We start from the raw sequence: 15,162 nt of genomic DNA on the forward strand, positions 1-15,162 counted from the left end.
CATCATGAATAATGCAAAGTGTACTTGGCCCCATATTATCCCATTAATTGGCAGGATTAAAGACTGGAAAATGTGGTGGTTGGATGCGAAGAAGGAGGAAGAGGGTGAGAGGATGAGGCAAGGGTAACAGCAATGTCAAGACAATTAATGTCTTCATGATTGTCGTTTTGTTGTTTTGTTTTGTTTTGTTTGTTTGTTTTGTTTTTTGATTTCCCCCCCCCCAGAATGCTGCTGTTAAAAGAATGTGTGTTTAAAAGTTATTTCATCACTGGAGTTTAGTTACCCTGACATGTATAAATCTCTTTGTCTAAGAAGCTAAACTCTCACATGCATTATTAAAGAATTCACAGTGTCAAATGACAAAAGGTAGAGGAGAAAATAAAAGAGGTAGAGAGGAAACAGCTAAATAATGCATTTCCCCCCTTTTCAAGCAACCAAATGCCCATAAACTGGCAATTTTACCTGGTGATGAGTCATCTGCTTCATTTTTTGCTTTAGTTTAGAGTGAAGCTTTTATTTGATTGAGAAACTGAGTCACCAACCAGTTTAGTGGCTGTCAACAACCAAACGACAGTGTCGGCGTTCTGTCCTCCAGGCCAGCAAAAATAATCACATCTCTTTAGTTTGTTTCCCCAGCTCAGTCAGGAAGTTACAATGAGGAAATCAATATATTTATGTGAGAAACTTGCATGTATGCTTATTTTCAATCTTGAGACCAGACAGAAATAACGAAAATACAGGAGAGAAGCAGAATAATACAAGCCTTTAGAAGCCATAAACATCTGGGCATGGCAGAATGTTCTTGTCATCGCAACACCCAGGGCACTGAGGCAGGAGAATTGGGAGTTTAAGGGCATACATAGGAAGATTGTGTCTCATGAACCAAATCCTTCCACAAACCCAATTCCTTCTGACGTTCAGTTCAAATTAAAAACAAATTAACGTGCCAAAAGAAATATACAAAGATGATGAGGCCAACCCAGGCATCTGAAAGTCGTACTTCTTTTCTTACTTCCCAACTCTCAGATATCTTTGTCGGCTTGGCTCTATACAGTCAGGCCTCTGCTCTGGAGTGCTGGAGTGCTGGGAGGTATGCTTTATGGCTGGCACACCATCTAGTTTTTTCTTCTCTTTTTACATAATAAGAATGGGCATGTCTCTCTCTCTCTCTCTCTCTCTCTCTCTCTCTCTCTCTGTGTGTGTGTGTGTGTGTGTGTGTGTGTGTGCGCACGCGCGGCACGTGCATGTGTGGTCAAAGAATAACTCTCAAGAATTGTTCATTCCTTCTCACCTTCTAGGATTAGGGCAGTGGTTCACCTGGGAATCTCTACCCATTTTTCATCCAATGACCCTTTCACAGGGGTGGCCTAAGACCATCAGGAAACACAAATATTTATTTACATTATGATTCACAACAGTAGTAAAATTACAGTTAGGACATGGCAATGAAAACAATTTTATGGTTTAATACAGATCTTAATCACAACACGAGGAACTGTTTAAAGGGTTGCAGCATTAGGAAGGTTGAGAACCATTGGCTTAGGGGAATCAAACTCAGTCATTGGGTTTGGTAGCAAGTGCCTTTACCCACTGAGCTATTTTTGTTTGCCTGCCCTAATGTCTAGATTTTCTGAGCTGCATACTGTACCTAATTAAAAGCCTCTCATTGCACTCATATGGATAGCTTGACTGATAGGCCTTTTAGCACTGGGGTCTCCTGCACAAGTCATTCCATTTATGCTTGGGATTATTTCAAATCAATGATTTGTCTTTTTTTTTTTCTCTTTTGAAAAGATATCCAACATCTCCATCCAGGTGGTCAGTGTCCCAGGGAAGCTACCAGGGAGAAGACTACCTCGAAAACCCATTGGCAAAGCCAGGCCCCGCAAGCAGCCTAAGAAGAGAGCTCCCTTTTGGAATGTTCAAAATAAGATCATTCTCTTCACAGTATTTTTATTCATCCTGGCAGTCACAGCCTGGACACTTCTATGGCTCTATATCAGTAAGTGAACATTTAAGTTCCTTTGGGGTTGGGGCAGGTCCTGCCTAAATCAGCAGGCGTAACCAATCTCTGGTCTCTTCTGGTAGATTGTCCCTCTGTCCCAGATAGACACACTGTTTGGAAAGACGGAATTGAGACTTTAAGGGGGAAAGCCACCAAGTTGTCTGCCATTTCTTCTTTATCACCATTATTTTTTTTCATGGGTGGGAAGAGGAGGAGGAAGGAGGGATGGGAAGGGAGGAGCTGAAGAGAATGCCCAGGAGGAGTTGACTGGCTCATAAATGCCATGCATTTGTAGCTTTTAGGAGATGAATGGAACACTAAGCTGTTTCATTTCCGCCTTCCACCCACAGCCTGTTACTAGGCAACCTGAAATTTCCACCTCCCTGAGTCTTCTTTCATATAAACATCTTTGTCTTCCAGTTATGTTTTTGCCCCTATGACTATGTTTTTGTCAATCTGATTGATCCTTTGGGGTACATGTGACAAACTAAACTCTGTTTTTTTCCTACAAAACACTTACTAATTCAACCTAGTAACTTGGTTGACTTGTATTGGCATTCTCACATGTATAATTCATTTAATAAAAAAATGCACATAATAGCACACATGTGAATACATACATGTGATCTCAGTCCCTGATTTTTGATATGGGGCTTCTGACATTCTTATAACGTCCTTAATAATGGTAGATGGGAACATATTTATAATATTTTGTCAATATTAGCAACTAGTTCTTAGTTGCTAACACAGAGCTTCTAAAATATTGCTTTTTTGTCTTGGTTTTCTAATATTAATAAGACGATTTGTACCTGGAAGTGCCTAGAAAGAAAGAGGAACCAATATGGCACTGCCAGGCTGCATCTTCCAAATCTAGACCACATCAGAAAGAGAAGGGAGACTGGAAATTAAGCTTAATCATCAGTGGCTAATGACTTAGTCAATCATGCCTTCATAATAGGACATCCACAAAAACACCTACGAATCAGGGTTCAGAACACTTGAGTTGGTGTATTTGCTGGGAGGAGCTGTGTTTTAGCTCCACAGAGACAGAAGTTTCTTAGTTCAGATACATACAGGCTTCACCCTAATGAACCTGTTCACCTAATGGTTCATCTGTGCTCTTTATAATATCATTTATCAGAATCCATATATAATGAGTAATAATAATGAAACGAACTAGCATAACAAATTGTCACCATTGAGGGGATTATGGGACCTCCTGATTTGTAGAAGCAGCATGGACTGCTTAGAGGTATACCACTTGTAGTTGATCTGAGACCAGAGCATCACTATGGGAAGGAGGGGTTAACTTTTGCATAGGTACATGAAGGCATCAGATACCCATTGCCATCTGCAGAGAACTGGAGTGTTGCTTGGTGAGGAGACAAAACCCCACACATTTGGTCTCAGAAATGCTATGCATAGAGAAGCAGCTTGCTTGCCTCGATCTGCTTTCAAGGATATTAGAATGTGATCATAAGGCAAGAGGATTCTAGGCAAAGAATCCATGAATGTTTTAGAGTGGTTTAAGTCACTCACTTATCCTTATAAGTAGATCCTCAATAATTTGTTCTGCTAAATCTTAGCACCAAGGCACTCTTTAGAAACTTAACTAATGCATTTTCTACTTTTGAAAAGCCCATGGGTTGGTTACCCAAGAAGGAAGGGGTTATCTTTTTTATCCTTAAGTGGTTATTTTGTAGTTAGTGAAGAGCGGCACACAATGGGCCTAGAGATGGAATTGAGACAATGCCTGCAGAACCGGCTTCTGAATGTTCACCTCATACATTGTGGGAATGCCAGTGTGAGTTGACTTCCGGGATAGGCATGGGACAGATTGGTAAACCAAATACCATCTCTGAATCCAAGGAGATTATAGGACGGTAGGGTTAGTTCAGACAATGGGCAATGAAAGCAGCACACTTTGTATGGACATAGAGCACTTATACCCCATGCTTTCCTTGCACCCCAGCTGACGTGTTTGCAATACCCTGCACTTAATGTTTTGGGAAAACATTATACAGAAGTAACTTATTTGTATAAAAGCCAGAGATGTTCATTTAATGGAAACAGTCATAGAGAACCAAGGAGAGCTTGTTTGATAAGCACGAACTGTTTAATAGAAAGCAGGCTAGTTCTGACATATACAGTTTGGTTATAGAAGGTGACCATAAGTAGTGAGGCAGACGGTTACTCAAGGAAACCAATAGGGATTTGTGCACTGGGATGAGCTAAATTTTACGTAACTGGATTTGATGCTAAATTGATCATCTTTGCCTTGCTGCTGTTCTGCCCCGAGTACATACTGATCAGAGAAGGATGTGTGAGATGATAATAACAACAATAACAACAACAACAACAATAATAAAATACCTAAGAAGGATCTCCCTGGAAAAACAAAGACAGAAGCAATTACTAGTTTTAAGTGTGAGATTTAGTGCGGTACTGTACAGATGGATAAGACATTCTGCCAAGGCCAGGAACCCAATGATCAAAAAATAACAAAGAGAAGATCAACCCCCTACCCCACTGCCATACCCCCACACCAGGTTCTCTGCCCTTTGTTCCCCATCCTTCCATAGCCTCACGTCTTTGCTTTGGCCCAAGTGACCCCAGGTAGACCTCACGAGAGGGTGGATTCCTGCCTCTCCTGTGGACTCCATCTTTTATATCCAACCATCTTTGTTTAGCTTCACCTGATAGATGGCCTTTTGCTGGCCAGAAGATATTTTCTTCCTCTATTTCTGCTACTCCTCCCCTCTTTTTTCTTCTCCACCAAATCTCTTGAGACCCAAAGGTAATCCAAGGACTTCACTATATTGGGGGTTGATAAAACGCTTGGTTTACTGTGCATTCCCTCAGAGAGCTTAAGACTGCTGCCCAGGGGTAACAACCGCAGGGAAGGGAAGGCAAAGCCCCGTGAGAAGCCTGTCATGGCAGCACAGGACTGCAGTTTGAGAGACAAAAGTAGGAAGACTGAAAGTTCACAGACAGCCTGCATGGTCCTGGTGAGACTGTCTTAAAAGACCAACGGATGGGAGGAGTGTAGCTCAGTGGAGAGTGCTTGACTCCATGTGCAGGGTCATGAGTTTTGATTCCCAGCATGGCAGTAAATGCATGAATCAATAACTATATAAATAAATATATAATCAATTAATAAAATCAAAACACATCCATAAGAAGTAGCGACAAGGGAGAGACCTTAGAAAAAAAGAGGAGACTGTGGCCCAGTGCTATAGTGCTTGCCGACCACGTGTTCAACACCCAGCATTGGGAGGGTCAGGTGTGCGAGAAGGCTAGACTCTAATCCCCCCCAGCTATTTCCTTTTTCTCCTGAGCCCATGCAGATACAGCCAGCCTTGTCTCTGTCCATCTGTCAGCAAACTTCACAGCCAAGAACCCTAGTCTTACAGTTCTCAGAGCAGATTTGAGTAGGAGTGACCCCATGCTGAGCTGAAGGCCACACTGGTAAGGACAACTGCTCCATATGTTGTGTAGAGTAAGAAGAGTGGCCTCGTTACTGAATATTAGGCACACGAGTCAGCTAGTAGCTCAGCGGAAGCTCCAGTCAGGAGGTTTCCTCCCTCTTTCTTCACATGCTAACTGTAGCCCAGACTGTGATGGTGCACACCCCGTACTACTTTACAGCTTGTAGACCTGGAGCCCATGAGAACTGTGTATGTGCTTAACCCTCTAGAGACACCAGACTAATCACCAAGACATGTAGCTTTTACCTTTAAACCTTGCCCGTAACTATTTACCAGTAGCAGATGAGTAGATTGTGGTGAGAGAGAGAGCTACGCTGATTGGCTGCTGATGGAAAAAGATACCACTAAGTTTATTTTTGAGTTTTACAGATTATGATATATTCTAAAGTCCCTATTGGCCCAAGATAAAATCATTTTAGGAGACTCCTGCTAACATGGCTTAGCTGTCCAACCTCACTGCCTTCTCTCTTGTTTTGCAGGTAAGACAGACAGCAAAGACGCCTTTTATTTTGTTGGGATGTTCCGCATCACCAACATTGAGTTTCTTCCCGAGTACCGGCAGAAGGAGTCTAGGGAATTTCTCTCCATGGCAAAGACAGTACAGCAAGTGGTAAGGCTGCGCGTGCAGGGGCAAGTGGGTGGAGACCACAGGAGCGGGGGTTGGGAGGGGGTGGGTTTCTTCAATGTCCTGGCTCACTGGCTTTAGGAAATAGAAGATAGGGTTCAGAAAGAAAGCTGTTGGAAGGAAACTTCATCTGTTCTTTAAAACACACCTGCTTTTCTTCTCTCTGCTCTGTCCATCGTCACTGTAAAATACAATCCCATTCAGATGGTTCTTCCAACTTCTGTTGAAATAAAGGCCATCGTGGGATCTTTAAAATAGCCTCCAGGTCTGAAGTTCAAACGTACCAATTAATTTTGTGATTTCTGCATATTAATTTCAGTCTGGCACCAGCCATCTCTTTACTTTAAAAAAGATGTGCTTTTTATTCAAATAATAAATACTGTAGAATTACTACAATTTGGAAAAGTATTAAGAAGGAAATCCTCAGTTTTTCAATCTCACTTCCAGAGAAAAAGCTCTGATTCTGGCCTACAACAGCATGAGGTCACTGTGATACTGGGGTATTAGCAGTTATTGTTATAGCGTGATATTTTTTTCTCTTAACATTGACTTTTATGCTTTAAAAGCAAGTGTTAAAGGTCCCAAAGTTAACAAATCCCTTTATATTGGGCGTTTAAGCTGTTCTCTAGTTATTTTTTTTACATTATACATAAATACAAGATCAAAACTGTCATGAATTATGCACAACTTTGCTCACTCCCACAGATGAGTCTCTAAAAGCATCTAGGAGAAAAGTCTATTCAGGGCTCCTGGCATAGAGGGACAATGGGAAGGCTTCTGCTAACTTGGACTTCTGCAGCAATGCAAGAGGGGTTGCCAATGACCTCACTGCAGCAAGAAATGAGAAGGGGTTTGAAAGTGACAGCCACGGTCAGGTCGCTTCTTATTGATTGCCAATAGCTATGACTGGAAATCCTTCACCTCGAGTATAACTGCACCAGTTATGCCTTAAATTATGAATACTAGGCAGGCAGGGAGAATCCAAACCAAACCACTGGAGGCCCAGCAGGTTTAAACAGTGTGCGCAGGCGTGTGTGTGTGTGTGTGTGTGTGTGTGTGTGTGTGTGTGTGTGTTGCATGGTTGCTTTAAACTTTATATAATCTTTATGTTATTTTCCACACTATTATAGCATTTTTCAGATTTGGGCATTTATGTGGGTGTTTTGGAGAAGAGAACGAGTTTAGCTTTAGGAAAGCTAAGTGAGGACAAGGAAGGCGTGTTGATTGAAGAAGGTTTCCTTTGAGTTTTGGATCAGCTGGTCTGAGGACAGTTGGCCCGGCTGTGGGCGCCATGCGCCGCCTTGTGGCTAATAATGTAATTTGTCCTTGGGAATAAGCAGATCTGAAGCCGTAGATAAATGAGTTTGATTTTTTAACTATGGAAAAAAACCTAGTATTAGTAATAGAAAGAAGCCAGATGTTAAACTGGATGACAAAAATGGGTAAGAGTAACTGACAATTCTAAAAACTGCTTCAGAAATGAGGATTTAATTAAAATCAAGAGATAATGTCTGGGTTTGGAGAGAGAAGCCTTCTGTTTAAGGCCTGCTTTCCCCTCTACTAGCTGTTAGAATGTGACCCTAAGAAAAGCTCGAAAGAATTAAGATATTCTCTTTATTTTCAGGTAAACCTTGTTTATACAACATCTGCTTTCTCCAAATTTTATAAGCAGTCTGTGGTTGCAGATGTCAGGTAATGTATGTCCCTGACTCTGAAATTCTTACTAGCCCTGCAACAATTTTCCCAAATCAGAAATAATTTGTTGGTGGTGAATATCCCCATTAGCAAAACTAATGACCCAACTGTCTGTTCGGTGCTATCACACCAAGTCTGTTGTAAATATACCAAGTCTGCCTTCCTCTACCTAGATGGAATCTGGATTTCAGTCACATTAGGGAAAATGGCCACAAACATGGCCACTGTGGTGGGTGGATGGTGGTGACAAGAATAAGGTACAGGCCACTACTTTTCAAAATATTTTTTCTTTTTTTTTTTTTTTTTTTCGGAGCTGGGGACCGAACCCAGGGCCTTGCGCTTCCTAGGCAAGCGCTCTACCACTGAGCTAAATCCCCAACCCCAAAGGGGAATGGATTTTTTTTTTCCTTTTCTTTTTTTTTTTTCGGAGCTGGGGACCGAACCCAGGGCCTTGCGCTTGCTAGGCAAGCGCCCTACCACTGAGCTAAATCCCCAACCCCTCAAAATATTTTTTCAGTGAAAAACTGGTCACTAGATATTGTCTGAGAAGAAAAAAGGAATCTCACAGTAAAATAATAATTTCTTTAAAAAAAATGTGCTCTGTATACTACAATAACGTTTCTCCTACCCCCAGTATAGCTGCAGAGACTCAGAACCCCCAGGAGCATAGTGAAGGTATGGAGAAGCCTTGGAGGAATTCAAATTGTTTGTTTTCCTCAACTTCCAAAGTTATTTACCACAGAGCACCAGCATATGCCTGTACCGTAAAGCATGTTGTATTTGCACCTCTAGAAGTGTAGACTCTGTGGTCAGCTTGAAAAGAAAACTGGACTCTGTTTCTGGCTCCACTGCATATTAGTTGTGTGAGTTTTGTACTATGCTTGTCCTGAATTTTCTCATCTGCAGAAGTGGAATGTTAGCAGGTCAGATGGACAAAGCAGACTTAACACTGGGTGGAGACAAGTCGAGATACAGAACTGAATTGCCCTTATTTGCAATGGGTAGTGACTACTGCTTGGAAATCCTTCGGAGAATCTCTCTGGAGATCCAGCTGTGCAGTAATGTTTCCAGATTTGAATCCAGCACAGTGATTAGAACACACATAGCATGGCACTCCCTCTTTCAAATCTTTGTAGGTTGAAAGACAACCTACGGAAGGGCGTTAGGTTCATTTAAAGGGTGGGCTCTGTGTCCTGGTATCTGTCAGTTTCGAACTTCCTGGGAATGTCTGCATTCTACAACGTAGCCTCGAACATTACTCTCTTTCTCTCTCTTTTCACTATAGCAGTAACAACAAAGGCGGTCTCCTGGTCCACTTTTGGATTGTGTTTGTCATGCCCCATGCCAAGGGCCACATCTTCTGTGAGGAATGTGTGGCAGCCATCTTGAAGGACTCCATCCAAACCAGTATCACAAACCGCACCTCTGTGGGGACCTTGCAGGGTCTGGCCGTGGATATGGACTCTGTGGTATTAAATGGTGATTGTTGGGTAATTCTCCTTGAAGCATTCTTCAACATCACCTCTGATACTCACATTACACTGTTAACATTGTGGTAGAGACTTCCATGATCCCAGGAGCCACTGGAGTGATTGTTGCTGAAGGGAATTCTTTAATGTTATACCCAGTATGATTGAAAAGGATTGTGAACAAGTAGGTGCAGAATTATATTTAGTAAAGTGTGTCCCTTCGTGCCGTTATTGAGCTGAGGCTCCTTCAGACTATGTCCCTAAGGAAGAAAGTTCGAGAGCAGAAGAATTTTACTGAAGTTTGGCTTATCTTCCGTTTTGTCCTATTGTTGTTGCTGGAGACAGAATGTTGAGTTTGGTCTCCGGATAAAGTGGCAAATATTAAAAGGCTTTCATGGGCAAAGTAAAGAGGGAAAATAAGAGAAAGGTTATGTGAGCATTCAGTGAAGGGAAGGCATTGTACAGCATGGAAAGAGGAAGCAAGTGCACAAGGAGGGGAAAAGAGAAATGGTGGTCATGAAGATTTTATCACAAGTATATTTTTAATTGTGTGTGTGTACATACTATGGCACATTTGTATAGGCCAACTTGTGAGAGCTGATTCTCTCCTATCCTGTAAGTATTAAGTTCAGGTCACCAGGATGGGCATCAACAGACTTCATCTGCTAAGCCATTTGGTGGCTCCTGGGTCTTTGTTTATTGAGCCTTTGGAGGTTAAGGTGGGGTCAAGGGGACGCAGACTTTTGTGTGTGAAAATAAATGAGCCCAAGCATGTAAAAATGAACTCCATCTTTAAAGGCTTTCACGCATTTGTGTTTAGTGTGGAAAATACCACCATAAAGGTTGTGTTATACACCTGTGCTAAGTGCAAGTGCCAGGTACCTGCCTCTTGCCCAGAAAGATCTAGTGCCATTTCTGGAAGATCATGTTGCAGTAGCTTGTAGCAGGGAACACATATGGCCTAAGAATTAAGATGTGTATTTGGACAGGTAATAGCTAACCCCACATTATTGTCTTCTTTGCCTCATTGAGCTAAGGAGGAAAATATGTAAATGCACTATACTGCCGGCACATTTATTTATTTATTCATTTTAATTAATTAATTAATTAATTTTAACTTTGTGATGAGTTGGAAGCTGGTCAAAGGTTACTATTGCAGGAAAGTCCAACATTTGAAATCTGCCTCCCCAGACCTCTTCTCTAATGCCTGGCCTACACCAGTGCTTCCAAACAGGCTGAGCCTTAGCCCCATGGAAATATGATGTCACCCTCTGTCCTGACAATGCAACATTGTAACTCTCAAATTATTCTGCAGCTATCCCTGCTGATGTAAAATGTACGTGTATAACTGCCATTATACACACACAGATATACTAGATGTCATGCAGATTTACTAGATAATGCTTACAGCAGGTGGCTGGCATTTGGTTTGAACAAATGGAAAAAATCTCTAGTAGAAAATTTCACACTATATTTACTATTCCAGCCATAGCACTAATTGCTATTGTTTACGTAGTTGCTTTCTTTGTAACTATGAATTCAAGGAAGCAAATCAAATGGAATGCTGGTTTCTCAGAGATGCAAAGGCGCTCATCTCCTCTGCTCTATCTTAGCTTTAAACACCCAAATAGCTCTGCTCATCCCTGGACCACTGTGACGTACAAGCCATACCAGATGTGCTTGATTATTTTAAAGAAGGAATGAGAACAATTTTTCTAAACAATGAACTTCTGGAACCAACAGTCTTTTTCTTTCCTGTTTCAATGCAGCTGGGCTCCGGTCGGATTACTCTTCAGCGGTAGGATCTGGTAAATTCGTGTTTGTGTGTGTGTGCGCGCATATATATGTAATACATACATATGTGTGTGTGTGTGTGTGTGTGTATGCTATACTTGGCTTTTTCTAATGATGTGATCTGTTAATGTCCTTTTAGTAGTGAGTGACAGCAATATAAGTGACTTTAGCACAAAAGAAACCTGACTGGCTTATGTATTAAATACTAGAGACAGATATTGATTATGTTTGCTTCAGGCATGGTTGGAATCAAGTTCTAAAATAAAATGCTGGAGGGACCCTGTAATAAAACCTTTTTATTCCAAGGCTTTGCTATGAAGCACAGCTTTCATTGTGGCAGCAAATCAACATTTCAGCTTGGTCACTTCTCAGTCATAGTGGAAAACTCTGGCACTCAGACTTCATGAAAGTTCTTATAGATCTTCTGAACCGAATCCCATTATGCAGACTGGGCTATGTAGCCAATCCTAAGCCAATTTCTTTGACCGTTTGGCCAGTCTAGCCATGTGTCCAATTATAAAATCAGAGGTAAATTTAACCCCAACTAAAGTGTGAGCTAAGTAGAGGCAGTTTCTCAATGTAATAGGTTCTGTCAGCAAAGGAGAGGAATGTTTAGACTGGCAAGGAAAACAAATGTCCTCCAAATGACAGCTTTTGCTCACTACTCTTCTATAGAGGTCTAGAAAGGTCATACCTTGAGAGGAGGGGAGGGTGGGAAGGAGGGGAAGGAGGAAAGGGAAAGAGGAGGAGAGACTAAGGAAGGTTCTCTCTCCACAGACAATGGCTGCTCCCAGTACTTCTATGCAGATCATCTGACCCTCCGCTACCCTCTGGAGATTTCCGCAACTTCGGGACAGCTAATGTGTCACTTCAAGCTGGTGGCCATAGTGGGTTATCTGATTCGTCTCTCAATTGAGTCCATTCAATTAGAAGCTGACAACTGTATTACAGACTCCCTAACTGTTTACGACTCCCTCTTGCCAATCCGGAGTGCCATTCTATACAGGCAAGATGACGGCTCTCTAGTTGCTGGTGAAAAGGGTTTTCATACTTTTTCTCTCTATAATTTCTTTGAATACCTATATATTTGAATACCTAAATAATTTCTTTGAATACCCAAGTCATTGTGACAATGACTGACCATGATGCCCCTGATATTTTAATATCTTTTAAGTGTTTGTAAGGTTCTATGTTCGTTGTTCACTTCTAGTAATGATTCTCAAAGTCCACATTGCAAAGGCTTTGGGCAATATATACAATATACATCATATATTTTGTGCAATTTGTCTTTCACTATGAATTGAGTAACATCTATTATATCAGTAGAGCATGAGAATAAATATCCTATGATAGTTAGATCGCATTAAATAATTAAAAATTTCTTTAATTACAAAGATAGCATGTACTCATTATAGAACAAAACAAGGTCAGAAAAAGTAATAGCAATTACTTTACAATTTCATTCTCCAGCAAATTTCTGTTACATTTTTACAAAAATATATTCATCCACATATTTATTAAATATACAGATGCCTATCTGTTTCTTAATTTAAAATTTAATAACAAATTTCTATTCATGGGTGCTTAATGTCCGATAAGCTAATGACAGCAATTAAGCTTCATTTAGGCACTGTGTTAAAAGGGTATGCAAATTATCTTATTTAAACTATTTACACATGTCACAGTGCTTTACATGTATGCATATTTTTATCTTGGTGAGTATCATACATGTTAATAGTTTAAACACAATATATAGTATGCAATAAAGAATGAGTTCACTCACGTTTCCCCTCAATAATAGTTAGCTTCTTCTCATCCTTCCAGAGACTTGGGGCTATTATCTCATCTTGATCTTTACTGCAGAGCAATGGGGCAACATCAGTGCAAGCATTACCACTTCATGGAAAAAACACTAGCGCTTACATAGATTTAATTGCTTGATTGTCTAACATCTTTCATCCACCCAATCCATGGAGCTAAGCCATTACATATCATTATATATGTCAGCGAGAGTGCAAGGATGGGCATCTGAGAAAATCCTCTGGTAGCCTTACTAGACACATGCCTCTACACCTCTTCCAGTTCCGTTCCATCTATAGAGTTCTACGAGCAGAGACTAACCCAGAACTGAGTGCTGGCTCTAGAGATGTGAGGGATGCTGTAGGATGGAGACCCATTCATGAAATAAGCAGTTACCTGTGTGTTGTTATCTGGTTACAGAATCTGTGAACCCACAAGGACACTAATGTCCTTCGTTTCTACAAATAATCTCATGTTGGTGACACTGAAGTCTCCTTATGTACGGAGGCTGGCAGGGATCCGGGCATATTTTGAAGTCATTCCAGAACAAAGTAAGTCTTCTCCAATTTAAATTACAAGGAATTCGTAATCCTCGTTGAGATGCCGTGATCTTTCTATCTTGGGACTGGGTTGTAATAGTAGTTGTGGCAGTCAAGGCAATTGTTCTAGATCCTGACTCAGAAGAGAAGCAGCAAAGTGAATCCAGCAAAGAACTGCTAGTATAAAGATGTTCGTTAGGGAACTCAAAGGGGCAAAGGGGAATTGAAAGTGCATTTGGAAGAGCCAAAGGAAGATGGGAACTAATGTGATTAAGAGCTTGGAAGAAGGGATCTGTGGCTGAAAACTCTGGGCTCTCAGCAAGTACCACTACTTCCCTGCTCCTGGAGTCTGAGTCCAGAACTGTTGTTGTAAAAATATAAAATAGAAATGGCTAATTGTCTTTTTACCCGCTAGGTCCGTACCACGGTGCCCAGTTATCTGCTAGATTATCTTGGCGGAAACACATCCCAGACACACACTTTCCTACACTCAAACCCTCACATAAAAGAACACACAACACAATAATCTTAGATCCAATTGGTAAGATATAATTGCCCACTTAAACATACAAAGCCCAGTACTATCCATCCCTTGAGAACATTAATAACAACCTGTAAATACACAGAGCAGAATCTTAACATCACCTGCCATCTTGTCCTGCCACCGCTTCTCTCCTCTCTCCCTCCTGTCTCCTCCTCTCTCCCCTAGTCTCCACCTCCTCCTTCAAACTTCTCTCCCGCCCATCCTTCCTTCTCCTCCAATGACAGGCCTCCTTCTATCCTGTACCTGCTCCTCACCAGTACTTTACAAATTCAATGGAGAGATGGTTCTGGTGAAATCACCTGAGTTCTGAGTCCTTGACTAGGCAGCTGTCCTTGGGGCAGTGGAATTAGCATCAAAATACAGTACCTTCTGGGCAAACCACAACACAGAAGCATGCTTTAGAGGAAGTAGTCACATCTGACAGGTTCATAGATAAAATGAGGAATGGAAAACGTGTTGACTGTATAAACTGATGATGTGACTGCCCCATGCTATAGTTAAGTGGAAGGCTTTTAGAGAGAGAGAGAGAGAGAGAGAGAGAGAGAGAGAGAAGAGCCAGAGGCATCTTGGAGAGTCCAGAGCAGAAAGAGCAAGTAATAAATGGAACTTGGGCAGCAGAGTGGACTTGGCCATGAGAGAAACAAGAGCAGAGTGGAGATAGAGAGGGGGAGAGGGAGGGGTGGGAGAGACAAAGAGAGGAAGAGAGAAGGAGGCAGGGAGGGAGAGATGGAGGAAGGGAGGGATGGAGGGAGGGGAGAGAGAGAGAGAGAGAGAGAGAGAGAGAGAGAGAGAGAGAGAGAGTGAGTTGAGGAAAATGAGTAGTTAGGGGAAGGGAAGCCAGTGAGTTGGAAGGAGATGAGAGGGTTAGGATAACAGCATGCACTTTGAAATGTGTAACAGGTACTTGTGATACTGAGGGAGCCTGGAGGCCAGCACCCACTTTAGTAAGCTAATAGGCACCACAGATAGCCACTGGTCCCTTCTGCCATGGGTAAGGGAAACAACTTCTTTTGGCAGGGGGGAACTGGCTTCACAAGTTCCTGAGGAATGGTGGCTTTTTATCCAACCTCCAGACATTGAGTTAAAGGCCAGACTGAGCCTATATCTGGACTGTCTTTTGGAGCTTTGAAAATTAGAGTTTCCTTTGAATACATTAGCTAAATATCTGTTGGGTACTATTTCCTTGAAGAGATAAAGATTCAA

The 15,162-nt window shown here is 41.6% G+C and overlaps 1 protein-coding gene across 14 annotated transcripts in view; it reads left to right on the forward strand.

The window, feature by feature from the left end:
• The window catches only part of Tmprss7 (transmembrane serine protease 7), a 45,491-nt gene that overhangs the window by 8,485 nt on the left and 21,844 nt on the right, over positions 1 to 15,162 (forward strand). For 9 of the 14 annotated variants that reach the window (XR_010055941.1, XR_010055940.1, XR_005491007.2 and 6 more), the window contains exons 2-8: positions 1,795 to 2,002; positions 5,973 to 6,103; positions 7,743 to 7,810; positions 9,099 to 9,292; positions 11,052 to 11,090; positions 11,854 to 12,082; positions 13,297 to 13,427. Coding sequence is in view for 11 of the 14 variants with exons in the window: in XM_063270393.1 (XP_063126463.1) it covers positions 1,795 to 2,002; positions 5,973 to 6,103; positions 7,743 to 7,810; positions 9,099 to 9,292; positions 11,052 to 11,090; positions 11,854 to 12,082; positions 13,297 to 13,427 (1,000 nt within the window). In the remaining 3 variants the exon portion in view is untranslated. Of the gene's footprint in view, positions 1 to 1,794; positions 2,003 to 5,972; positions 6,104 to 6,823; positions 7,811 to 9,098; positions 9,304 to 11,051; positions 11,091 to 11,853; positions 12,109 to 13,296; positions 13,428 to 15,162 lie in introns of those variants that run through there. The other 5 variants (XM_063270395.1, XM_039088184.2, XM_039088186.2 and 2 more) reach the window with 5 other exon arrangements.

The sequence above is a fragment of the Rattus norvegicus genome, chromosome 11 (genome assembly GCF_036323735.1).
Source record: "Rattus norvegicus strain BN/NHsdMcwi chromosome 11, GRCr8, whole genome shotgun sequence".
Classification (NCBI taxonomy): domain Eukaryota; kingdom Metazoa; phylum Chordata; class Mammalia; order Rodentia; family Muridae; genus Rattus; species Rattus norvegicus.